Source organism: Siphateles boraxobius, unplaced genomic scaffold (assembly GCF_051911475.1).
Source record: "Siphateles boraxobius isolate OS27281-9 unplaced genomic scaffold, OSU_SipBor_1 13, whole genome shotgun sequence".
NCBI classification, from domain to species: domain Eukaryota; kingdom Metazoa; phylum Chordata; class Actinopteri; order Cypriniformes; family Leuciscidae; genus Siphateles; species Siphateles boraxobius.
Window position 1 is genome coordinate 26,589,815 of NW_027508733.1, and position 27,377 is coordinate 26,617,191.

General features: G+C 37.8%; 2 protein-coding genes across 3 annotated transcripts in view; both read left to right on the forward strand.

Annotated features, from left to right (window-relative positions):
* LOC143736164 (CD276 antigen homolog) overlaps positions 1-530 on the forward strand; it is a 686,062-nt gene extending 685,532 nt beyond the window's left edge. The window contains exon 7 of the mRNA XM_077226793.1: positions 456-530. The gene's annotated coding sequence lies outside the window, so the exon portion shown is untranslated. The remainder of the gene's footprint in view (positions 1-455) is intronic.
* Positions 1-20,628, forward strand: part of senp7b (SUMO specific peptidase 7b) — a 41,326-nt gene extending 20,698 nt beyond the window's left edge. For both annotated transcript variants that reach the window (XM_077226775.1, XM_077226776.1), the window contains exons 10-22: positions 2,798-2,831; positions 5,353-5,562; positions 7,578-7,810; positions 9,579-9,661; positions 12,849-12,965; positions 13,045-13,164; positions 13,340-13,432; positions 15,131-15,267; positions 15,798-15,862; positions 15,965-16,008; positions 16,177-16,245; positions 19,241-19,391; positions 20,264-20,628. In XM_077226775.1, the coding sequence (XP_077082890.1) occupies positions 2,798-2,831; positions 5,353-5,562; positions 7,578-7,810; positions 9,579-9,661; positions 12,849-12,965; positions 13,045-13,164; positions 13,340-13,432; positions 15,131-15,267; positions 15,798-15,862; positions 15,965-16,008; positions 16,177-16,245; positions 19,241-19,391; positions 20,264-20,410 (1,503 nt within the window). In that variant the 3' untranslated portion in view covers positions 20,411-20,628. The remainder of the gene's footprint in view (positions 1-2,797; positions 2,832-5,352; positions 5,563-7,577; positions 7,811-9,578; positions 9,662-12,848; positions 12,966-13,044; positions 13,165-13,339; positions 13,433-15,130; positions 15,268-15,797; positions 15,863-15,964; positions 16,009-16,176; positions 16,246-19,240; positions 19,392-20,263) is intronic.
* The last annotated feature ends 6,749 nt before the right edge of the window (positions 20,629-27,377 follow it).

Here is a 27,377-nt window from a genome sequence, read left to right on the forward strand (position 1 = left end):
TAAATCGAGACCTTTGCCTTACGGCTCAGCTCCTTCTTTACCACAACAGACCAATACATCGACCGCATTACTGCAGAAGCTGCACCAATCCGTCTGTCAATCTCCCGTTCCATCCTTCCCTCACTCGTGAACAAAACCTCAAGATACTTAAACTCCTCCACTTGAGGAAGGATCTCTCCACCAACCTGAAGTGAGCAAGCCACCCTTTTCCGACTGAGGACCATGGCCTCGGATTTGGAGGTGCTGATTTTCATCCCAGCCGCTTCACACTCGGCTGCAAACCGTCCCAGTGCATGCTGAAGGTCCTGGTGTGAAGGGGCCAACACGACAACATCATCCGCAAAAAGCAGAGACGAAATCGCGTGGTCCCCAAACCTGACACCCTCCGGCCCCTGGCTGCGCCTAGAAATTCTGTCCATAAAAACTATGAACAGAACCGGCGACAAAGGGCAGCCCTGCCGGAGTCCAACATGCACCGGGAAGAAGTCTGACTTACTACCGGCAATGCGAACCAAGCTCCTGCTTCGGTCATACAGGGACCGGACAGCCCTTACCAAAGGACCCCGGACCCCATACTCCCGGAGCACCCTCCACAGGCCGCCGCGAGGGACACATTCGAATGCCTTCTCCAAATCCACAAAGCACATGTTGACTGGTTGGGCAAACTCCCATGAACCGTCCAGCACCCTGTAGAGAGTATAGAGCTGGTCCAGTGTTCCACGGCCCGGACGAAAACCGCACTGTTCCTCCTGAATCCGAGGTTCCACTATCGGCCGTATTCTCCTCTCCAGTACCCTGGCATAGACTTTCCCAGGGAGGCTGAGAAGTGTGATCCCCCTGTAGTTAGAACACACCCTCCGGTCCCCCTTCTTAAAAAGAGGTACCACCACCCCGGTCTGCCATCCCAGAGGCACTGTCCCCGACCGCCACGCGATGCTGCAGAGGCGTGTCAGCCAAGACAGCCCCACAACATCCAGAGACTTTAGGTACTCAGGGCGGATCTCATCCACCCCCGGTGCCTTGCCACCGCGGAGTTTCTTGACTACCTCGGTGACCTCAGCTAGGGTGATGGACGAGTCCACCTCTGAGCCCTCAGCCTCTGCTTCCTCAATAGAAGACGTGACGGCGGGATTGAGGAGATCCTCGAAGTATTCCTTCCACCGTCCGACGGCATCCCCAGTTGAGGTCAACAGCCGCCCACCTCCACTGTAAACATCGTTGTTAGGGCATTGTTTCCCTCTCCTGAGGCGCCGGACAGTTTGCCAGACTCCTCAGGAGTCCCACAAGCCAACCAGGCTCGATAGGACTCCTTCTTCAGCTTGACAGCATCCTTTACTTCCGGTGTCCACCACCGGGTTTGGGGATTGCCGCCTCGACAGGCACCGGAGACCTTACGGCCACAGCTTCGAGCAGCCGCTTCGACAATGGAGGTGGAGAACATGGTCCACTCAGACTCAAAATCTCCAGCCTCCCTCGGAATCTGGTCGTGGCTCCACCGGAGGTGGGAGTTGAAGATCTCTCTGACAGGAGACTCGGCCAAACGTTCCCAGCAAACCCTTACAGTACGCTTGGGTCTGCCGAGTCTGTCCAGCCTCCTCCCCCGCCATCGGATCAAACTCACCACCAGGTGGTGATCAGTTGACAGCTCCGCCCCTCTCTTCACCTGAGTGTCCAAGACATACGGCCGCAGGTCAGATGAAACAACCACAAAGTCGATCATCGACCTGCAACCTAGGGTGTCCTGGTGCCACGTGCACTGGTGGACACCCTTATGCTTGAACATGGTGTTCGTTATGGACAAACTGTAACTAGCACAGAAGTCCAATAACTGAACACCGCTCGGGTTCAGGTTGGGGGGGCCGTTCCTCCCAATCACGCCCCTCCAGGTGTCACTGCCGTTGCCCAAGTGAGCATTGAAGTCCCCCAGTAGAACGACGGAGTCCCCAGTCGGAGCACTTTCCAGCACTCCTCCCAGAGACCCCAAGAAGGCCGGGTACTCTGCACTGCCGTTTGGCCCGTAGGCACACACGACAGTGAGAGACCTATCCCCAACCCGTAGGCGCAGGGAAGCGACCCTCTCGTTCACCGGGGTAAACTCCAACACATGGCGGCTGAGCTGAGGGACTATAAGCAAACCCACACCAGCCCGTCGCCTCTCACCATGGGCAACTCCAGAGTGGTGAAGAGTCCATCCTCTCTCAAGGAGTGTGGTTCCAGAGCCCAAGCCATGCGTAGAGGTGATCCCGACTATCTCTAGTCGGAACCTCTCAACCTCACGCACCATCTCAGCCATCTCAAAAACAAATTAAGATTTAAAAGTCATATTTTAATATTGAAACTTGACTTTTCATTCATTCTTATCTTATAAGTAAGTAACTTGTTACACACCTCTATATTTAACACAAATTTGGTCTATTCTATCCATTTATCCTGCTTGATGTTGAATATTATGCGTATAGTTTGGCATCAGCATCTGTTTGGATGCTGCCTTCGAAAACAAACTGCCAGTGTCAGCGAGGAAGCTCACTTTTGGAACAGACAGAAAGTGTCGAGCGTTTGTGGTCTTTATCGGGACGAATCCCAGCGTGAACGTCCCCTGCTCATTCATTGACCACTTTTTTATGTGACTGTGTTCTTTTCTGCTTTTCCATCTGTGGCACAATAACAGCAGAATGACACTTTTATATCTTCAATCTGTTAAATGGACAGACTTTGTAGTCTGGAGTTTAAGCCTTTTGTTGTCCCGTCCTTGTGTGGCTTTTCTCTTAATGCAATGTTTTCCCTCTTTCTTTTATAGATCACAGATGAAGGAATCTCTGTACCACTGAAAGGTATTTACAAGTAATAATATGGTGTTGATGTTTTTTAGAAAACAAATTATAGATTATATATAAATTAAATTATATATTATTGAGAAATGAGGAGAAAGAACAATCTAGAAAGAAGATGCCTGACCATCAACATCTAAGTTAATAAATACTTTTGAAATAATTAATACATCTAAATACTAAATAGCAATTAACCATACTACTAATACAATATAAGGCTAGTTATAAAAGTATGTAATTAATTTATTATATTTATTATACTTATAATTATAATTATTATAGTTAAAATATTTAATGTATTATTAATTTAATATATTTACACTGAATTGTATAAAATAAAAAAATATTTTAAAAATAACTTTAAAATTAATATAAAATAATACATGTAAAATTGAATTGTTCAATTTCAATTAAAATAATTGTTAAATGTTAAATTTAATTATTTAATGCAATAATGTATTTAATAATTTATATGATCATTATTTCATAACATATTTACATCTTATATCATTTTGAATCACAATAGTAATGTGAAAAATCTAATTATAGTTTAATTATAATATAAAATTATTTAATTATTTATTTGCTAATATGCTTGCACCTATGTAAAAATAAAATTATTTAATAATTTATTTTATAATTATTTAACAATATATGTTAATATGTAATATATAATCTAGTTATACAATTTAAAAATATATATTTTAAAATGAATATTAAATAATAAATGTAAAAAACACTACAATTATAGTTTAAAATTATAAATGTAAATATAGTGATTTAATCATTTAATAGTTTATTTAATAATTATTTATAATTATCTAATTATAAAAAATATTTTTTAAAACTTTTTAAAAAGTTTTTTCTTAACTTTTTAACTTTAACTTTAACTGTGTGTGTGTGTGTGTGTGTGTGTGTGTGTGTGTGTGTGTGTGTGTGTGTGTGTGTGTGTGTGTGTGTGTGTGTGTGTGTGTGTGTGTGTGTGTGTGTGTGTGTCTGCGTGCGTGCGCGTGTGTGTCTGTGTGTGTGTGCGCGTTTGAGCATGACTAATTTATTCAGTCTGGTGCTCAAGCTGGGAAGAGCGTTGAAAACTAGACTCGTCTAAGCAGGTGTTTCACATTATATTGTACGACATGTGCATGTTAGCAAAGAGAAGAGTGAGTTAGTGTAATAATGATTTACAATTTAAACATCCAGTGAGCATTTCTGATGATTTATATATAGTTTATATGCAAAGACTGCCCCATGTGGCAAAGAAGAGTAATTACAGCAGACTGCAGAGTTCTTTGACCCTTCACCCTCTTTTGTCCTGGGTGACAGCTCTCCTCAACTGTCTGTGACCCTTTCTCTCTCTCCCTCCTCTTGCTTAGTGTCACCGTTAAGACGGCTCAGATTAAGGCTCTATTTATGTGTGTGAGACAGAGGAAGAGCAGAGAACTTATTTGCGTGACTTCAGTCATCCCAGTATTACTGAATGTGTTCAATAGTGCACCTGTGTGTGTATAAGATGCTTATGAGGGTTTCAGACAAGTGGGCTCTCTATTCTTAGCTTTCTATGGTCTTTGTACATAAGCTACGCACTCGAGAGACAAAACAACAAATCATTTGTGCCAATGTCAGCAGCCTTCGGGATAGGTTTGTGGCTTTTAGCTGTTGACGTGCATGTCCTAGTGCATGCCTAGAATTTAGTTAGTTTGAAACCCATTTGACTTGAGGAATGTGATGTATTTCTGAGGGAAAGAGGATATTTAACAAGAGTAAATATGTGGTGGCACTGTAGATCGCAACAAATGGCCGTTTCTAGTTTGTTAAATCAATGGCTAAGTAGCTATTTGGCTGTTGGTTAGCATTATGCTTTAATAATTAACACGTGCAGTCTAACTCTGCATCAGAAAATGCCTTCTATATAGTAAGCAAAAAATCAGTACGAGCAAAGAGTAGTATGTCCAGCTTCGTAGCATTTACAAAAGACTTTAGACCTAATTATTACTATCGAAAGTGCAAAAGGCGGGAGAGAAGTTGTGAATGTGTAGGTCATGTTACAATGGCAACATGATGAATGTAGTACGTCCAGATTACATTCATACTACACACATTTATACTATACAGAACATACTTTTTAACATTGCGAAGTTCGTTGGTCATAAAATGTTGTAGCTATTCAGTGTGTGAGTTTGGACACAGCTTGAGTGACGTCCACGGAGCTAGTTTAATACATTTTGATGAAATATTACGGAAATCAACAAATAGACCACAAATGTTGACGAGTCCAATAAATGTTTGTCCTTCCCTCTAATACTATCTGGCACTGACTAATAATGGTGTTGATAACTGATTCGTTCAATCTTTTTTGAGTCCGTTCACCAAAAAGGTTTGTTCTGAGGTTACATCGGCTGTTTTGAGCAAATCATTGAATCATTTACTCTACAGTTTTAATTTTAATTTTTAGCGAAGCTTCGTCATACTATATTTCAAATATCTGTAACCAAAGTGAAATAATCTTGCTTGTTTCTTGTATTTGTAGGTGTGGATGGGGAGGGTGAGGTAGCCGTTAGCGTGTCATGCTCTCAGCTATGCTTGTACGGCGTGTGGGACGGCGGACTGTCCCGTGACGGCAGTTTGTTATCGAGCACGGAAGAGCCCGCCCCTTCTCTCCTCTTCCTCGTGGTGTCGGATGCTCAATCCAGGCTTCTTCAGAAAGAGCTGTCTGTGCTGCACACAGTACACACTTCAGGTGAGGCTTGTACTGGAGATTTCTTTGAAGGGATCCACATGAGCTGCAGTTAAGCCCAAATAATACTTCGGCCGTCTGTGTGACGCATTTTTTGTCATTAATTGACCAAGAAGGGCAATTTTTGCCCAATTTTTGTTTACGTGGATGGTACACATACATAAGTGCTTGCACAAGATGAATTTTAAGACAGAAGCGTCCACTAGGTGGGAATATGCAGTAGTCATATTGTGTAGTATTGTGCAGGTGTCGAAGAAGAGAGCAGAATGAACAATACAAAACAACACGCTGTTCCAAAAACAGAAAACAAAGCAGCATAGCATTCATCTTTTTTTTTTTTTTTTTTTCCTAAACTTTGCATGCGACTACGGATCCATTACTTTTCTTCTTCTATCCTTCAGAGCGAATGTCTTGTGAATGATACGACCCAGTGCTGCCCTCTCACATCTTGTAGAGTATAGAAAATCAGTTGTACTGTGCATGTGTCGAACTTTAGGCTTGACTTTATGGATATCAAAGTCATATTTACTATCTTGTGTAATCATGAAACAAAATAAAGTAAACATTTTACTAATGACTATAAATAAAGACCATAAATATGGTACATAAAGATGTATAGTAGACATCAAAAATGTAGATGTAGCTATTGCACTGTTGTAGTTGTGCTAAAATTAAAAATTTAAAGAAGTCTGATTCTAAATTCTTAAATAAAAAAAAATTTCATAGTTTTTAAATATTTTATAATCATCTTTATGAATTGTATTATTAATATATATTTTTATATTAATGCGCCAAGTTGCGATGTTACTCAGAAAATTTAAACTAGGGCTAATTAATGATAAATGAGGGCTGAGTAATCGAAATAAAAATTACATCGCTTATATTGCTCAGTGCGATTTATCAAATCGCAAAGGCTGTGATTTAATTCAATAGTTATGTGCGCTGCGTGTTTCAGAGTGAAGTGTGGCACTGTGTTCTTTTACACACAAACCGCTCATGATTCGATATTTCAGCGGCTCAAAGATGCTCAGTTCAAAAGTAAATGTAAAGGTTCACCGATAACTTGCATTTGGTAACGCAACATGCACCAAATATCTTCTCAAACTTGTAATGAGAAACACTTATAAACAGGCTTTTGTCAACAAAATCTAAACTTTAAGGGCTCCATGCGGTTTTCTGCCAAAATAAAAGCTTGACCTTTTGAAAATGAAGACACCCAGAAATATTAGTATTGTAATCTTATTTAATTTGTTCCTTAAATTCTTGATTTTGTTTTTTCAAAAAAAAAATATATATATTATTATTCAAAAAATTATCAGAAAAAATACAATCCTACTGTAAACAGCTTTACTAACAAGCTGTTATACTCTTTATTGTGATTTATTTTCAATAACATGTTCAATAACTGACATTTATACAATAAACAGCATAACAATACATTTATTAATGGTAATATTAATAACACTGTTCAATGTTATTATTATTAATGATAATAACATTGAACAGTGGTCTAAAATCCTGCTACTCATAACTGTATATTAAACATCTAACCCTATTTTCTAATTGGCTGTGATTATCACCATGTATCAAGCCCTTCTTAGTATACACATTATACACACACCCTTGATCTCTGTAATGAGAGCGCAGCCAGTTTTAATGGCACCATGTGGTTATCGAAGCTTGTGTGATGAGCCGTCAACCAGTATTAAAGCATTAACATACAGGCATTACCTGATGTGAGTGTGTGTGATCGGAGGCCATTAAAAGATTAATTCATTCAGTCTGGTGCTCATGTGTTTGGAGTTCTATTATGTGTTGTGTATTTGTGTTCGCAAACTTCTTTTTATTATTATTATTAATTTTGGCCACCCAGTGAGCATTTCTAGAGGGATAATCCACCATCTGATCTGAGTTAAATGCTGCAGACAAACAAATCGAATGAAACAAACTCAATTAATAATTAAAAAAAAAAAAAAAAATGAACAAATGTGGTTTATATTCTTGTATTGTTTTTCCAGGACAGGCCTGTCCTTTTGTCCTGCTGGTGTTGACTGGTCAGTTGGAGGATCTTCAGACGGCCCTGTTGGCGTCGCTCATGGACGTGATTGGCCTGAAATACGGTCAGGGCACTTTGAGTAACGCTCTGTCCTGGGCGGATGGGCTGAATCAGCTTCATTATCACCCGCGGGGCGAACACCTCCTCTCACTGCTGGGACAGACCGTGAAGGACGCTGGACAGGACACCGCAAAGGTCAGCTCACACATCCGTCTGTCCATCCATCCATTCATTCCTTTGTTGGTCCTTCCATCATATATATTCCATCCAGTCATCATTTTATTCATTCATACATCCATCTAAACTTCGATTTATTTGTCTTTCCATCCATCCATCCATCCATTACTTTGTATGTCCGTCTGTCATCCATCCATCCATCCATCCATCCAAATGTTTTGTCCATCATTTCATCCATTCTTTAATCCATCCATCCAAACACTGGTTGTCTGTCTATCCATCTTTTCCTTTTTTTCTGGCATCCATGCTTTAGTCTGTCCATCAAATATTGTGTCCATCCGTCTGTCCTTCCATCTATTCTTTTTTCTGTCCATTCATCTGTTTCTTTCTTCCATTATTAATTTTTCCATTCATCCATCCATCTTGTCTATCCTATCCTTCCTTTTCTTTTGTATATCTGTCCGTCCATACCTTCGTCCATTCATCAGTGCATCATCTGTTTCTTTTTTTCTGTCCATCCATCCATCCATTTCTTTCTTCCATTTTTCATTTTTTCCATCCATCCATCCATCTTGTCTGTCCTATCCTTTCTTTTTTTCTGTCTGTCCATCCATTTGTCCATTCACCAGTGCATCATCTGTTACTTTTTTTATCCATACGTTTCTTTCTTCCATTATTCATTTTTTTCATCCATCCATCTTGTCTATCCTATCCTTCCTTTTCTTTTTTCTGTCCATCCATTCTTCTGTTTTTCATCCTTAATTCATTCTTTTGTCCATCCATCCTTCCATCTACCCATTTATCTATTCTTTTTTTCTTCTGTCCATCCATCCGCTCTTCACTTTCTTTATTCATTCTTCATTTATTTTGTCCGTCCATCCATCTATTCAGTTATCCATCCGTCCTTCAGTTTTTATGTCCGATAATACATTCATACATTCCTTCATGCATTCATCCATACATCCTCCATTCCTTTGCCCCTCCCCATTGCTCCCTCTTCCATTGTTCAATGGGTTGGCCAGATATTGGCAGGAACTTGATTGAGTGCAGGCATGATAGAGGCACCAGAAGAATTATACGGCCCAATATAAGAGCAGGAGTGAGGTTAGCCATGGTCCATGGAGGCTGTGTTGGTGTGTAGATATGAGACGGAGAAGGAAAGTTGGCTACTTTTAGGGATAGTAGCTGAGCAGTTCGCTGTCTCTCGGGATCAGTGGAAGTGGCCTTTGTGTCACTCTCTCCAGAGTCTTTATGACGTGTGCGGGGGCTCACTGCTGCTGCATTTTGGGGGTACTACAACTTTAGTGCGTATGTAGGTCTTTTTTGGGGCAACATCTGCGTGTGGGCGTCAGGGCTCTTGGGGCGTGACACGTTCTTTTTCGCTTTTGATGGTGCCAGCTGGCAGCGATGGAAGTAGGCCACCTCAGACGCGTTCTCCTTTCTTTCTTTTCTTGCGTTTTATGAGCTGGCTCAGTGCTCAACAGAAATGGAGCCCGGCAATCCGCCCTAAAGAGAGCACATGGCGTCGCTCTTCTCACTTTTCATTTTCCTTTTTCTGAACCCATATCGTCACTGCCACTTTGAGTATATCATGTTTGCTCTCTTTACATTTTCCCAACCCATATTTACAATCCTCTTTTCAACAAAATCCAATGCCATTTGCATGCTTGAGTGGAAACCGAAGCAAATGAGAAGGGCAGAAGGTTCGGGTACTCCAACCACAGGTGTTTGGAGTGTCACCAAATGTTTAGAGTCTGATCTGACCTTGTTCACTTTTCCCCAACAGGAGAATGTGAGTGGGACCAGCAGCTTGCCGATGGTCAGGAGACCCCTCCGGAGCAACAGCCGGCAACAGAGCTTAGCCCGCAGGTACTGTTGATGTTTAATGCCAAGTACCCCCCAATATGATGATACTGTATTTCCTAAAATATAAAGGCTATATATATTCATGTATACAGACTCATTTAAAATGATACAAAAATGTTATATAGAGTGCTTAAGTAATGTATTTTTGTAGGTCAGCCTGGAAGTTCGCATCATCCTGGTTCCCTCGACAAAAACTCAATAGGATTTTTTTCAATGGTTTTTGAATTATTGCCGAAAATCAGTTCTGTGACCAAGAAAAGTTTTTGATTCTTGCATGTTTTATTCATCATGATAATCTTCACAAATGAACACCGCTTTAGAATTGCGAAGCATAAATGCAATTGCCAGAAGTAAAAAGCTAGACTATAAACGAACTACACTACGGTCACACGACTTCAACGTCACCGTCGTTAAGCTTCAATAACTCTTTCAGTCTTCATTTTTAAAAATAATTCCTTGAATGTTTGTATTATAATAGTTTGCAAGAGTGTTATTCTAAACATAAGGAGGCTGTGAAAGCAGACTAGTGAGAAGATGAGTTTACTTGTTGATGATGATAAATGTCCCTGACAACAAGTAAAATCTTTAAAAGTCACAAGGTATTACAGATGTATTTTATGCCATAGAAAAAAAAAACGTGGTAGTAACTTGAGCTTGTGTTCACCAAAGACCTTATTTCAGCCATTTAAAGTAACACTATGTAGTTTTTCAACCTTCATAATATATTTCCAAGACCCTTGTGATGGTACATCGACTTACAATAGGTTAAATGACACGTCTGCCATAGCCTGACGTGGTCTGTATCACTTTTACTGGCACTATGTAACTTCAGGTTTCGGGTAGTAACCGGAGCACAAAAATAACTACAAAATCCGACTGCTTTACGGCATACATAGTTTTTCTTCGTTTGTGATACCTTTCATAAAATCATGCATCATACTCTACCTTGTCTGTGGCCATTGTTGATTCCAAAGCGAGTGCTGGATAAACAGAGAGCATGTGCGTGCGACAGTAGACTGCGGTAGGCAAAATTATTTACGACAGCGGTAATGGACAATTCCGCTTCCAACCTGTAGGGCAACCGCAGAGGAAAAGTTCCTTGGTGTTGCTTTAAAGATGAACTGAACTGAAATTTGAGAAAAGGTGATATTACAGATGTATTTTATTTTTTATCGTTGGTACAATTATTAAAATGGCAGAATTTGCTAAAAGGGATCAAATGGTACGTTGAAAATGTTGTTTTTGCTACACGGGCGCCGCCATGTTGGATTTCAACATTCGGCTACGTCACTGGCATGGTAGGCTACTCCGTTGCCAACCAACACCAGCAGAGCAGCCGTAGCATGCAAATAGTCTGAGGCTAGCTGACATGGCTGAGGAAACAGAAACCAATAGGTCTAGGGGGGTTTCATACTGTATTGCCCCTGGCTGTAGTAATGAATTTTATAGGGCTAAGGCAGCTGGGGTTACGATACATTTTCACAGGCTACCTTTGACAAGGAAACCAGCCCTCAAGCTGCCTTAAAACTGTCTAGCCATCCGACATCCCCTGGATTTCAAGTCTGTAGTGAGCATTTTTTAGCGACAGATTATTTAGAGATATACTTTCGTCAATGAGTACATGAAGCGTCTGACAATGTCTGTATCAAATGTTATATTTAGCCAAGTTACAAGTCCAACACATAACGTTACTCGAATCCTTGATATTCGGCTGAGGGGAAAGGATCCCTGATGTAGTTCACTGCACAGGACGGGATCGGAATCCTATTCCTCCTTCCCAAATGCCCCCTCGCCCAAAGAGTGAACTGCTGGTACGCTGTTAACCTAAATAGTCTGAGAAAAGGATATAACAAGTTAGCCTAGCCCAGTCGCCAACTCGTAAAATACACTGTTACATACCAGCTACTTATGCGGCGCTCCAGCGTCTCAGCTCGGACATTCTATTTGAGATAGCATAGCCTCCTCCAACACGTCTCTCTCAACGCACAGCATCTGAAATGAACGGTGCATGGTGATGCATTTTTCGCCGATCAATAAATGTTCCAGGTTGCCCTCTCTGCAACAGATCGACTCCGTTGCAGTGTCCATGCTCCGGCAGCGCCCTCGCCCACACCAGTCACTTCCCCAAAAACGACCCTGTACTGTATGTGGAGCCTGAAACTGGTCGTCTTCCATGTGGTGGTAGTCAGATACTACTGGCCTGTCCCTCACAGGCTCAAATTCGTAACCCATGCCATTAAAATTACTAATTTTCGTCTGTGTATAAAGGACCTGCAGCTGTTGCCTATATACAGTCACGGGTCCTACCATGCCAGTGACGTCATCGAAATTGCCAGCGTTCTTATACTAACAAGCACGATATTTGTGTTGCTTAAAAAAAGCTATATTGATATTTTTGATTAAAAATTTTTAGTGTAATTTACTTTTAATTGTCATAAACAACACGTTTTCAACGTCGATTTTTTTTTCAGTTCAGTTCATCTTTAACCAAAAACCCATTCAAAAAACCCATTGATTTTGGGACGATGGCATCGGAAGGGCTAAAATTTGAACTCGTTAACTTTATCCCTGCACCAATCTTTTCTAAATGTTGTTTGCAGAGTTAAATAATTGACTTTTTATATTGTCATATTTTGTAATATTTACTGAAACCAAAAAAAACATTATACACAACTATATGCACATTGTTTTAAATTGTCGTAATCTTGTAATTTACAACCAGTCTTTAGAAAGGTGAATGCGTCCCATTATATTATAAAAACTGGTTAAATTACCTATGTGTTTCAAATAAAACATACATATTTATTTATATTAATTGACTTTTAGGTTGGACTGCCTGTTTAACCGCACAATGGAAGACAAGTGTTTAAAACTAGTTTTAACTTGCCATTATTTTTACAATTCTTTTTGGTGCCACTAGAGGTGCAGAAATGACATATTTCACCTTTAATTTCTCTTCTGAAAGCAATGATTAAGCCATAAGCTCAGTAGCTGGAACCCAAACATTGACGTTTCCTGGCCCTTTTGAGAGGTTTCCATACCACTAACTTTCCATCAAGTTGTTGAAGTTTCCATATGGGCAGTGAAATTAAGATTTAATTTGTAAGTCAATATTGATATGTCATGATTAGCAAAGAGGATTGTATTTTTGGAAGCTGAAGTTATATTTTGTTTGAACATTTTCCACCAGGCTGATCCAGTACCCACCTCCCCCCTCCAAGGGCGGCATTACAGTGACAACCGAGGACCTGGAGTGCCTCAAGGATGGCGAGTTTCTTAACGACGTCATCATCGACTTCTACCTCAAGTGAGTCCAGTGGTACTTCTGAGCTTGTGAAATGTGATGTAATATTTTCCCTTACGCTACTACTGAATACTCCCTTCAGGTACCTTCTGTTGGAAAGAGCCGACAAGGATGTGGCTGAAAGATCTCACATCTTCAGCAGCTTCTTCTACAAACAACTTACTCGAAAAGACACTAGCTGCCCGGAAGAGACTGGCAGCACGTAAGAAATCACTCAAAGACCTTTTTTCAGTCTTTAGTTTCCAGCTAGATTCAATAATGGAACTTTCATTTTTGGACTGATTCATTTTCATTTTTACACCCTAAAGTTTCCTAAATTTCTTGCTAAATTGTGAGTTTCATGCTGATGGGAATTTCTATGTGGTGTTTTCCCTCAGAGCCCCACACAGACGACATCAGAGAGTGAGAACATGGACCCGTCACGTGGACATCTTTAGCAAAGACTACCTTTTTATACCCGTTAATCAGGAGTAAGTGGGGAATGTAAATGTAAAACACACATATGCACGATTCAGATTAGCACCAAATGCTGGGTTATATATATTTTTATATGGTGCTAATCTGAATATATATATATATATATATATATATATATATATATATATATATATATATATATATATATATATATATATAAAAATAAATAATATTATTATTATTATTAGATTTTTTTGTCACCAAGGCTGCACTTATATTATCACACAGTAAAAACAGACATTTTGTGAAATATTAAAATCTTAAAAAATGGTTTTCTATTTAAATATATTTTGTATAATATAAATATTACTAATAATAAATATATTACTGTGATCAAAGCTGAATTTTCAGCATCATTACTCTAGTCTCAGTGTCACATGATCCTGAGGAAATCATTCTAATATGCTGATTTGATGCTCAAGAAACATTATTATTATCAATGTTGAAAATACAGCTTAATATTTTAAAGAACAGCATTATATGAAATAAATATGTTGTAACATAAATGTGCCTACTGTCACTTTTGATCAATTTAATGCGTCTTTGTTGAATAAAAGTATTCAGTTATTTAAAAAAAAAATTCTTACTGATCCTAAACTTTTGAACAGTAGTGTATGTTTATCTATAATCAATATTTCCAGAAAACTTGATGTTTTGGAACAGAGCGATTTCCCAACAAGTAAAATGAGACAAAACGTATCGTGACTATCAACTTGGTGTACTTTCGACGTCAGAGCGTTGCGCAAATCCTCACAAATAGTTACGACATCTCAGACTCTCGTTACAGACTGTTCTTTTGTTTTTATGACCGAGCTGAACGAGGAAGCCCCATGAAGATGTTCAGGATTGTTTGATATCCGAGGACAGCGGAGGATATTGGATTGTGCTTTATGGACGAGAGGATAAATCACTTAAACAAGGCCAAACGAGTCTGTAATTCCAAGAGAGAGGGAATGGGGAATTCTGTTGTCGTACTACATGTTCTCATAAAAACAAATTGCCACATTAGGACATTCAATGAAACATGGACATGCGCACACTCGCACAGTACGACATGGCACACAGATGATTCACAAGCTTGGGAATGTCCTTTCTCTCAGTTCTGGGATTAGGAGATCTTGTACTAAGACTGGGTGATATAGCAATATGCACAGTGTTTTCACAATGATTGTGCTGGAGAATTGTTCAAATTCATATTTGAATGCATTGCTTGTGGCAAATTAGAGCGTTTCATTAGATTAGTTCTGCAATCCTTGGTATCTTGGTCCATTTCTATTAACGTACATTAACAAATGATCCATTTAAATGTATCTAAAAAAATATTGCATGCCATTATATAATGTTTAATAATACATTCAATATTCAGCATTCAATACATTTAATATTACTATCTTATGCATTTCAGCAGATTAATATATCATTTTATAGTTATTTTATAGCATAATAGTTTTAGTTGAAATATATGTAGGTTAATATTATTTCTTTTTTTGTCATTTCAGAGCAGATACATAAATATTATGTTTATATTGAATCATCAAAAGCAGAAAACAGTTTGTTGTTGTTTTTTTAAGTATCAGTATCAGGATCCAGGCCTACTGCTACAGGATGTTTTTGGCAATGGAAATAAGGCTTTATCACAGATCACTGACTTCCACTTCCTCTGCTGTTGTCTCTGTTTACTGTCTGTCCAGGGCTCACTGGTACCTCGTGGTGATCTGTTTTCCCGGTCTGGAACGGACTCAGTACGTACAGTGGAGAGACAAAGGCCTTGTGTCCCGGGACGGGAGCCAGACAGCCAAAGGCAGCTCAGCAGGGGAATGTCAAAGAGGTATCACTCACACCCTTAATATAAAATATGTATGTATGTATGCGTGTATTTATGCATGATTTATTTTTTTCTTTCTTGTTTTTATAATTATTTCCTAACTATAACATTTACAAAATAATTATTAAATTTTAAATTAAAAATTAAATAATGTTAATATTTATTTCAGATGTCACTTCGTAGGTCAGAATGTCAGGGAAAATATAACAGTAACGTGTGTGTGTGTTTGTGTGTGTGTGTAGATGGGTTAATATTTCCTACATTAAATTCTATAAAAATTATACAATAACAGTTTGTTGCCATTGTTGTCTGAATAATTATGCTTTTTGAAGTAGTCTGATGTTTTTTTCTCTTTTAATAAATGGTCAATTTTTTTTAAACTATAAATATTTTATTAATCATAATAGTTCTCACTCCAAAGAACATATTTTGTGCCCTTATCGTAAAGAGAAACCAACATTCAGAACAGACACAAAAAAAGGACAAATAATAAAAAATGTATTTTTGATAACGTTTCTTTTCTGTAATTCCAGACAATTCACAGCTGCCAAAAGGAAAGGGATTGAAACTCAGTGAGCCGAGATCACATGACCTACCGGTAATCTCACTACACACCCATTTGAAATACTCATATATCATCAGACAATCTTTGGATAGACATTACAGCATGAAGGAATCTGATTGGTCTTTGTGTTTTTAGGACTGCACAGCACACAGTTGCACTAGAGAGACCGTCTGCAGGAGGTAAAAATCTCTTGATCTTCATCTCAGGGGGCAAATATCATGGGGTCAAATACTTCTTCACGACACTGTGTTAGCCTGCCGTGCGGAAAGACGGCTCCTCGGGTGAGAGGGTTTCCTGATCCCGTTATCTGATCCGCTGTTTTGTCTGTTTCCCCGGTTGAACCTCAGGCCCTGTATTCTGGTCATGGACTCTCTAAAGCTGTCTTACCACCAGCGGATCTACACACTGTTACGAGAGTGAGTCATTCACCGGAATGCGATTACAATTACGGGAATGGATTTATGCAATTGCTGTTATTTGTATTGACGTTTGACTGCATTTCGTCTAGGGCTGCATGATATTGGAAATTAAACTGACAATGCAATTATTTAGTTTTTCCGCGGTATAAAAAAAATACATTTTCCCCAGATGAATTGAATAGCTATTTGTGGAAATAATTAAATATTAATGAGTGAGAAGGGTGATTTTATGTATAAATAATAGGGCTGTAACGATACGCGATATAAAATCGAAATCGCGATACTCAGGTCAACGATCCTGTATCGCGATGTGAGAAGGCAGAATCGCGATCACACCCCTTCCAACTCCCAGAGTTATCCTTCCTGTCCAGAACCAGGGCTCGAATTTCGGCGCAGGTATTGCGCATAATTCTAATCATTCCCGCAGGTCTCCCATTTATAATGTGGGAAATTCCCGCAATCGTAATCCACACAGATAATAAAATAAAATCATTCTTTTAACAACTATCTTCCAGACGCAATTTCACAAACAGCGTGAGTGTTCAGCGGTGCCGCGCGTCTTCTATCTCTTCTCATAATGTTTTGTGCAAGGCAGGCATCAAGCGCTGCGGCGATAATACACACTCGCGTTTTGGAGTCGGGACCATAGACTGTAAGGTCGGGACATGACGGAATATTCACTTGCACAATCGGGCCAGCAGTGCATCGTGACTGAAGTCTTTTTAAGTCTTACCAGTTTAAACATTCAAGCGATTTTAAACTAATCAGTGCTCGCGCGCTCTCTGAGATTATTTTCTATACGCACATTCATAGTAAATCCGCCTCAAAAACAGCTGGCTAGTAACTATTTTTCGCGGATTATATTGCTTTAACACGCAAAATTGTCAATTTCGGTCTTTGTGAGTAGGCTATACTCTAAATAGGCTATAGTCGGTTTTGTCTTTAATAAACATAAAACGCATGCCAGTATAATGAACACAGGATCCGTGCACTAGCTCTTAAAGTGACGGCAGCCATATGTGTCTGTCATTAATTTTGTTGTCAAAACAACAAAAGATGGCTTTAAGTTAAAGGAATCAGGATTAATAGCCTATGTATTTAATTTATTCAGGACTAAAATACTACCCAGTGTTATTTTCCATTTGATTACTTTATTCAGTATCTGTATATAAATACTAGTGTTAGACCTATTCAAAAACTTTTCTCTTTAATTGTCTTTATTTGTATCTTTATTCTATTGTATTTATTTGTGCTACTTTTTTCAATTTAATTAAACAATTTAAATCAAGCTTCCTTGTGATGTGTAAATTCTTAACAACAATAGGCTATTACCCCATTGTAAAAATGCAATGAGCGCAAACATTTAGGCAAGATAAATGTAATAATTTTGTTTGGAAAAAATGCCCCCCCTTTCTCCCCTCAAACAAAAAAAATCCCCCCCATGAGAATCATCTAAAGGGTTAGATGCCCCCCCCTCCCCCCTCCTCCCCCCTCCCCTCCCCTCAGGCCCATGAGAACTACCACATCTTTAAATTACTATTAGTATTATTTGAAGTTAACATTATAAAATAGCCTACGTAGACCTACACCACAAAACTAGTTGAGGATAAATTATTTAAAATTTGGCAATTTCAGCATTATGGACGTGAAATTTGCAGCCAAAACTTGAAATATAAATTCTCAGAAAGTGCATTAAATTAATCCTCAATTGACCGGCAACACGTCCAACATGCAGATGCATATTACGGCACCATCCCGAAATCAATTTAGTTGGAGTACAGAACACAGCCCAAAAGCAGCAGCCTACACTGCCGTATAGTATAATAATTTGCATAGTTATTATTGTTCTTTGGTGTTTAGATTATACAGGTTTTTCCTAATGTTATTTAATAAAAATACCGGTATTTTTTTTCTTCTCTCAAAATCTCTTTTTTTCACCACAAGCCCCGCCCCCTCAAGCCCCGCCCCCATGATAGAATCGCGATACGAATCGAATCGTGGGTCAAAAATCGTGATACGAATCGAATCGTGGGTTTGGTGTATCGTTACAGCCCTAATAAATAATTATTTTAAAAGGCTGAAAAATTGCTTTGTACTCTGAAGACTGAAGTCGGTTTGAAACGGATGGCGCGATAGTCTATTCTTTCATATTGTGACGTATATCCGAGTGAAACAGGGAGGGCGGACTTGATTTTGTCCATCAGGAATTGATTGGATGGTTGTGGTGTGCTATTGGTGGATCTCATAAATTAGCAATTGTTTAAAAAAAAAAATATATATATATATATATTTATTCTCTCTACTGAGATATTTTCTTAGGAGATATTTCATACTTTTCATAGGCCACATTCCCACTGTTTTGACCGGTTCAACATTACTATAAAATAACAAAAATTATAAAAATTGTGATTTATTATTAAAAAAAATCTCTTTTCTTGAGTTTCCAAAGGCCACATTCCCACAGTTTTTGACCAATTGAATATGACTATAAAATAAAAATTTTGATTTTATTGTGTTTATTACTAAAAATAAAAAATATATAAAAAATAAATAAATCTATTGTAATAACATTATAACCCTGTTAAATAAAAATTGAGTAATGCAATTTATTTATTTTGCTGTACTAATATTTACACCTTAATTTCTTCATTTTCAAACAGTAACCCATCAAGCTTTTATATTCACGAGTTCCCACCAAATAAAAATATGCACTATTGGTTTCAGAGTGAAGCTTGTGTTCATTTACACGCTTGCAGCTAATAATATCAGGTGTACAAATGCCATGCTTCACTCTGAAACCGGTAGCGCATATGCATATATTTCTTAAATTGCAGCCTGTGCAGTTTGACAATCACACTAAGCCAAATCGCGGCCTAGTTTGGACAGGTCAATCACAAATGTGTCCTAACTTAATTGTGTTCAGTCACGTCAGAGAACTAAATGTGCCTTCACACTACATCCCTGTGATTTACCTGCGGATGTCATCCCTCAGGTACCTGCAAGTGGAATGGGAGGTTCGGAAAGGAAGCGCTCGAACTTTTACCAGTGAGAGCTTCAGTGGGAGTCTCTGTAGGGTCCCGCTCCAGGACAACAGCAGCGACTGTGGCCTGTACCTGCTGCAGTACGTGGAGAGTTTCCTACAGGTACCTACACACTGAGCTGAGAGCATAATGTTGTCTTTCCCCCGACACCTCGTCTACGTGGTGCTTTTTGTACCGGGTTAGTGCTTTTTAGTTCCCTCAGTGCTAAATGTCAGAGTCTAACGTTACTACACTTGAGAAACGTTGCTCATCTAAGTTGCTTGACATTTTGCGCTCTGCCGTTCAGTGGGATTTTCAGTAAGGCAAGTAAGAGATTGGGATCTCGGGCACTCAGGTTACACCTGTTTTGTTTGCAGCCTTGAACTGAGTACCAGGTCATAGTAAAGCATGTACTGCGCTAGAAATGGAAAACTACATACTTTTAAGTATTAAGTTAGTTGATGCAGAAAAAAATACCAGTTAATACCAGGCCAGGGAACCATTGAAACCAATCCTATGCGGAACACAAGGTTTTCGGTAACGCTTTATTTTGCAGTGTCCTAACCAGCTTCCAAATGCCAGCTTTACATAAGCTGCATCTGAAATCGCTTACTTCCCTACTATATAGTAGGCGAAAAACAGTATGTGACAAAAGAAGTATGTCCAAATTCACAGTACTCATAAAAGAGAAGGCAAAAGTCCCCGGATGACCTACTACTTCCTGCAAGATAATGAAGTGTGGATACGATGGACACTTTACTATCCCATGAGGCCACGGGAGTGTATTTTTGTATGGCAATGAAGCGACGCAACTGACGCTGATAGATCACGTGATAATGACAACATGGCGAATGTAGTACATCCAGATTACATTCATACTATATAGAACGTATTTTTTTAGCGGTCGTGAAGTAAATACTTATTCAAAATAAGTGCCTACTCAAGAGCGATGAGCCATAAATCGGTCTTTGATTTGTTAAACTTTCTCCACTCAGAATCCAGTGGTTCACTTTGATCTCCCTCTGCGATTGGAGCTTTGGTTTCCACGGAATCAGGTGCGCATGAAGAGGAAGGAGCTGCGGGAGCTGGTGCTGCAGCTCTACCGGAGACAAAGGGGTGGGGCTGAGCAGAGCCTCAAATAAAAACAGCGGGAAAATGTCTTGTCAGTATACAAACAACAATTAGGGCCTGTCATTTTTTTTTTTTTTTACTGATTTAAAGATAAAGAATATATTTATAATTTAACTTTGTATTTATTTGTATTAAAATGGCTTTTTAAACGTGACGCAATTTCATCCGTTTTATTGATTTCTGCACAAGTATTTAGTTTACTTGAATAAAAAAAGTTGAATATTTTAAATTGAGTTTGAATGTCTTATTTTAATACCTCATAGTATATATATGCCATATATATATGTACGTACATATCTATTTCAGTCATGAAACTCTTGAGGGCGCAGGCTAATAGGTCCTTAAAATGCAATCTGCAAACTATTTCTGCATGGCGGATGATTGGCCTTTGCTGATCCTGCATACAATGAGATTGCTTGCTCAACATTTAAATAGTCTGGTTCAGTATTTGCTGTAAGCTAGTCCTGCAGTGCTCTATCAGAGTTCCTCTGAACCCCTCCACCTCCCCTAGCTCCACCTGCCTAGATCTGGTACGGGATTTATCTGTCTATTTAAGCGGCAGTGTAGCATATTTAGATTATTAGTCCAAATCTGATAAGTGGTAATTAAATGTAACAAATCATGTACAAATGTATCATCTTTTATTGGAAAATTAAACAACATTTTATCAAACTTAATTGCCTTAATATTATAAACATCTGAGAAGAAAATATTCAAACTAATTTTTTTTTTTTAAATCACCATTTTTGAGTCAAATTGGACGACTACATCTCAAGACCACTCATTTGACAGTTCATCTATTGCCAAAGTTATATAATAAAATTTAAAAAAAGATCAGTTAAGAATAGAAATTATTCAAATATTCAAATCAGGAATGTTAAGATCACAAAAATATCTGTCAAAACCAACACGTTGCATGATGTTCACTAACCCTGCAAAAAGTTTTTCCATTGTATCGGCGTTTATTCTCTTTAGCATGCAGTGTGAAGTATTTCACTCAGTTTCTGGTCATTCCAATTCGATTTCAGCGAGCGAAGAACAAATTTATACTCGTGTGTTATGTATTATGCATGTTATCGTCTCTGACAGACAGCACGTTGAAGCCGCTCAGTCCGCCATTTTTTTCCCCTCTTCTTGGAAAGCATTGATTCTAGCCAAAACATCCTGAAGTGGATTTCCCAGGAAATTCATGACTTGCTGGACCTCTACTTCCTTCAAATACTACCGTGCACGCTATTTTTTGACAGACATCTACAGTATGTTGGCATATTGAAATGATGAGGATTTGAAAACATGGATCGTGAGGTAATAATTATTTCTTAGCTGGCAACTATTCACTGAAGTGACAGATGCCCAAGCGTGTGTTTTCAGTTCTAATATTCCCTACCGACAGCCAGCCTAAGTTTTTGACGGACGTGTTAACATGCATAAGGGGTGAACTATGTGTGGGTAATTATAAAACATGCTGGAGATGTTTGAAATGCTTTTTGCGTAGTTCAAGTTTATTTTGTGGCTTAAATCACATACATGTTACTCAGAGACTGACATGTTTGGCTTGTCAAAAATGTCACTACATTCAGCTGTCACTAATTCGTTGACTTTAGGAAATCAAGTTTTGTTGTTAGTTTCTTTACCAGGAAAGGAGTGGTTTTGATTCACAAAGTTTTCATTTTCTCTAATAACAGAAATCTTTTATTTAAACCATGAAAATACAGATCATGTTGTAAATAAGAGTGAAAAATCACTTTTTAAAACTGTTGTTCCATTATTACTCCTTAGCAGATTTTGACTTTTTGAGTTTTAACAGCAAATTTCCAAATGATCTTATTCGGCATGCTTTTACTGACTGAACATCACTAAATCTAAATGTATATCCCTGACAGCCGCAGCTGGAACCAATAGTGCCATCACTACAAACAAGCATTGTGTTCCTGAGAGTTCAAGCAGTTCTGGAAGCCCCACAATGCAGTGATTTGGTCCATTAAAGACAAAAGAAGAACATAAAAGCAGTCCTTTTTCCAGAGGCACAAGAGAACACGACCGTCTGTAATCAAATTGAAACAAAGCATTAGACTGCTTTCTCTAATGTTTGTGTGAGTTGGCCGGAGCTCAGCTGGACCCTTCACTACCTACTAAAATAATAATAAACATCATAAACTTTATTTATCCAGTACCTGGCATATATTTAAAATGCTTTTCATTAATGGAAAACTTTCAAAATGGAGAGTGATGAAAAGAAATGAACGTTTTTGAAAGAAAATTAAAGTTAGCTTTCACTGTACAGGCATTATCAACCCCCGCTGCGCTACTTTAAGCATTCGCTTGGAAAAAGGTTTGATGGCCCACGCTGATTGGGTTTTTCATGTGCGTTTTGCTTCCAAAGAAAATAATTATACATTTAGACTTGTATTAATTGGATGCATGACAACGAAGAATTAAAGTATTTAGTAGTAAATGGAAACATTTGCTAGATGTGCAGTTTGTGGGTATTTCAAAGAAAATGAAAACTACACAAAGTGCCAGGGTCAATTTAATATATTATTTGTGAATAGTTAGAATATAAAACCTAATATAAAAAAAGCACATTTGGCTGTAAAATGCTTAATTGTCTTAAAAAATTATGTCAGAATGCAAAATAGAAAGAGTTGTTTTTTTCTGTTGGTTTAGGGTGAAATTTCACCATCAGTCTACTATTTCATATATTTATCATAGAATAATTTATGTTTAGCTACTATGCAGAGAAATTACCATGCTTTAGTGTTTCTTGATACAAATTGAGACCTAACATATGATATGAATATGGTATGTATGTGTTAAACATCACGTGATTATACCACAATCATATACACACATTTGTTAAACGCGATACCGGTTTGAAAAAATAGGTTTTGGACAAAATCCAATATGGCGAAAGATTTGATGCAATCAAAGATGTACGTTTTGTATATGTCATCCCGATATCAGTATTATACATCAAGGTCATCCTTCATTGGGGAATAGGGTTGGATACGCATGAACGGAGAGTGGGAGAGTGTTGTGGATCGGAGCAGATGGGCGGTGTTTGGATGGGAATGGGATTTAAAACGGCCGCTGCTGGGTGCCATCTCTTTCTCTCACTAATTCAAATGCTGTTGACTGGGAGATTATTCCTGAGGTTAAGGATTCCCGCAAGGAAAATAAAGAGATTATTGTTTTACCTGTACAAGAATCGCCACTTCCCTATACCTTTTTTTTATCACTAAAAAGGTGAGGCAAAAAATATTCCCCTAATATTTAATTTTATTTTTAGAAAAAGTTGAAATGCATTTTTCAATCTAATTGATTTGCTGATAATATTTTTTTTTTAAATATATAATACACTGCATTCTCTCTCTCTTTCTTTCTCTCTCTCTCTCTCTCTCTCTCTCTCTCTCTCTCTCTCTCTCTCTCTCTCTCTCTCTCTCTCTCTCTCTCTCTCTCTCTCTCTCTCTCTCTCTCTTTATCTATCTATCTCTCTCTCTCTCTCTCTCTCTGTCTCTCTCTCTCTGTGTGTGTGTGTGCGTGTGCGCATGTGCGCGTGTGCATGTGTGTGTGTGTGTGTGTGACCGACCTTAAAGTCATGGCCTGACTGGGATGTTGCAGTGGGATTTAGGATCGTTGTTGGGCTTTCCTCTAATCAGGTCTGACATTGGAAGTAGCCTAGTTTAGGCAATGTCAGGACCCAATGCTGAAACTTTACATTATATGCACTAGATTAGTTCATCCTGACTAAAGTCTGTGATTAGAGCTTAATTAAAGCCTCTGAAAAGACGGGATCCTGCACACCCCCCTCAACCCTGTTTCATACCCCATAATCTACTCTGACAACTAGGCCACTGGTTTCAGATTCAGTCCTAGCAATTAAAACAAGGATCTGATTGCTGAAAATATTAATAATTATTATTAGTAGTATTATTAAATATTTGTTTTATAGTTGTAATAATAATATTTACACTTTGTTTTAAGGTGTCTGCATTTCAGTGTTATTATACATGTAAGTACTGAGTAATATCAATTAACTACATGTACTTACTATAGGGTTAGAGTAGGATTAGGTTGTGGTTAAGGTTAATTGCATGTATTTGTTATGCACAATTTATAGTAATTACTATAATAGCTAGCTACATGTAACATGTTAGATGGACAAAGTAAATAAAGTGTTACCAATTAATTGTTTTTATTATTAAATCAGTTATTTCAAAATATTTTTGCAATAGCATGCTTGTTTTAGGAATAATAATAATAATAATAATAATAATAATTTATTAATAGTTTTATTAATATATCATCAGAATTATTTGAAATAGTTTCGCAACCACCTCCTTGTTTAAGTAATAATAGTAGTAATATAAATGATAATAAGTTAATATTAATTAATTAATAATATAAGAAATTATATTAATATTAGTAACATGTACAATATTCAAACATTATTTTTAATCATTCTTAGTTATGATCATCATCAAACATATTTTCCACAATCACATTGTTGCTTTAGTACTAGTAGTAATAATAATTATAACAATACATAAATAATAATAATATTTTTATTATTATTATTATTATTATTATTATTATTATTATTATGTATTATTTATTATTATTATTATTATTATTATTATTATTATTCGTTAATATATTAGTATATTTTGTTATAACTAAAACAAGGATACAATACATAAATAATAATAATATTTTTCTTATTATTATTATTAGTAGTATGCATTATTTATTATTATTATTATTATTATTATTATTTTTCGTTAATATATTAGTATAGTTTTTATAACTAAAACAAGGATATTATTTAAATCATTTTTGATGATATATAATAATAATAATAATAATAATAATAATAATAGTAAATTCAAATTAATTCATTAATTATAATTAATAATATAATTGCTAATTATTTAAATAATACTAAGTACATAATACATAATTTATTGTTATTTTTTTATTATTATTAAAAAATTGTTTGGGCACTCACATCCTTGTTTTAGTAATTAACTAATTATAATAATTATAATTATTTTTATAATTACTAATTATTTAAATAATAATACTATTCAATGTAATAGTTAAATACTAAGCTGTACAATATCCAGAACATTGAATATATGATCATTAAATACATAAACATCTAGTTTTTGTTCCACAGAATAAAGTTATTTTCATGGTGTATTATGCCAGTCTTAGCTCCCATCCCCATTCATGTTCACTGAGTGGAAAATAGCAGCCCTGACTTTCTACAAAACAATTACTCTTCAGCTTGTCAGGATAAGTGAGTTCTCTTCATATAAAAAGTACATTTTTATAAATCTTTTCAAATGCCTTTAATTGTATCGCTTTACATGAAATTTACATTTATTATTATTATTATTATGGCAGCTGAAATGCCTGTCTGCCTGCCTGTCTGTCTGTCTGTCTGTCTGTCTGTCTGTCTGTCTGTCTCATTCAGTCTGTCTGTCTGTCGTTCTGTCTGTCTGTCTTTCTGTCTGTCTGTCTGTCTCATTCAGTCTGTCTGTCTGTCTGTCTCATTCAGTCTGTCTGTCTATCTGTCTGTCGTTCTGTCTGTCTGTCTGTCTGTCTGTCTCATTCAGTCTGTCTGTCGTTCTGTCTGTCGTTCTGTCTGTCTGTCTGGCTGTCTCATTCAGTCTGTCTGTCTATCTGTCTGTCGCTCTGTCTGTCTGTCTGTCTTTACGTCTGTCTTTCGTTCTGTCTGTCTTTATGTCTGTCTGTCTGTCATTCTATCTGTCTATCTGTCTGTCGTTCTGTATGTATGTCTGTCTGTATGTCTGTTTCATTCAGTCTGCCGTTCTGTCTGTCTGTCGTTCTGTCTGTCTGTCGTTCTGTCTGTCTGTCATTCTGTCTGTCTGTCTTCTGTCTGACGTTCTGTCTGTCTATCTGTCTGTCTCATTCAGTCTGTCTTTCTGTCTGTCTGTCTGTCTGTCGTTCTGTCTGTCTGTCTGTCTGATGTTCTGTCTGTCAGTCTGTCTTTCTGTCTGTCTGTCTGTCTGTCTATCTGTATGTCTGTCTTATTCAGTCTGTCTGTCTGTCTGTCTGCCGTTCTGTCTGTCTCTCGTTCTGTCTGTTCTGTCTGTCTTTCTGTCTCTGTCTGTCTGTCGTTCTGTCTTTCTGTCTGTCCGTCTGACATTATCTCTGTCTGTCGTTCTGTCAGTCTGTCTTTCTGTCTGTCTGTCTGTCTTTCTGTCTTTCTGTCTGTCTGTCTGACGTTCTGTCTGTCTGTCCGACGTTCTGTTTGTCTGCCTTTCTTTCTGTCTGTCTGACGTTCTGTCTGTCTGTCTGTCTGTCTGTCTGACGTTCTGTCTGTCTGTCTGTCTGTCTGTCTGACGTTCTGTCTGTCTTTCTGTCTGTCTGTCTGACGTTCTGTCGTTCTGTCTGTCTGATGTTCTGTCGTTCTGTCTGTCTGACGTTCTGTCTGTCTGTCTGTCGTTCTGTCTGTCTATCTATAGTTTTATCAAATTGCATAAGGCCTACATAACCTTCAGACTGTAAACTAAACTTAAGCTTCCAGACAAATCTTTACCAAGCCAACATTCAAAGTTTCTCTTTACAAAGTGTAATTTATAGTATATTCAACTCGATATATGTTGAATGAAAAGCTGTGCTTTTGATATCCTCCACCAACCAATTGATACCTTACCAAACCTGGTATTATTTGGCTCATGCTTGTGCCCATCTGTTCATACTATCCCTGCCATGATGGAATACACCCAAAACCCAATAAAGATGAAGTCCCTGTAAGCTGTATGGTCACAGCACGTGGCAAACTTGTAGACAACGGGATAACCCTTGAAGATGTCACATCTAGTCAAACACTTAACAAGAGATCTTTCCTTGTAGCATAACGGTAGATTGCGCAATTAACCACGTACAGTGATATCATTACAACCCTCTTCAGATTAAAATCCCATTGCACACATTAGCAGCAATTTA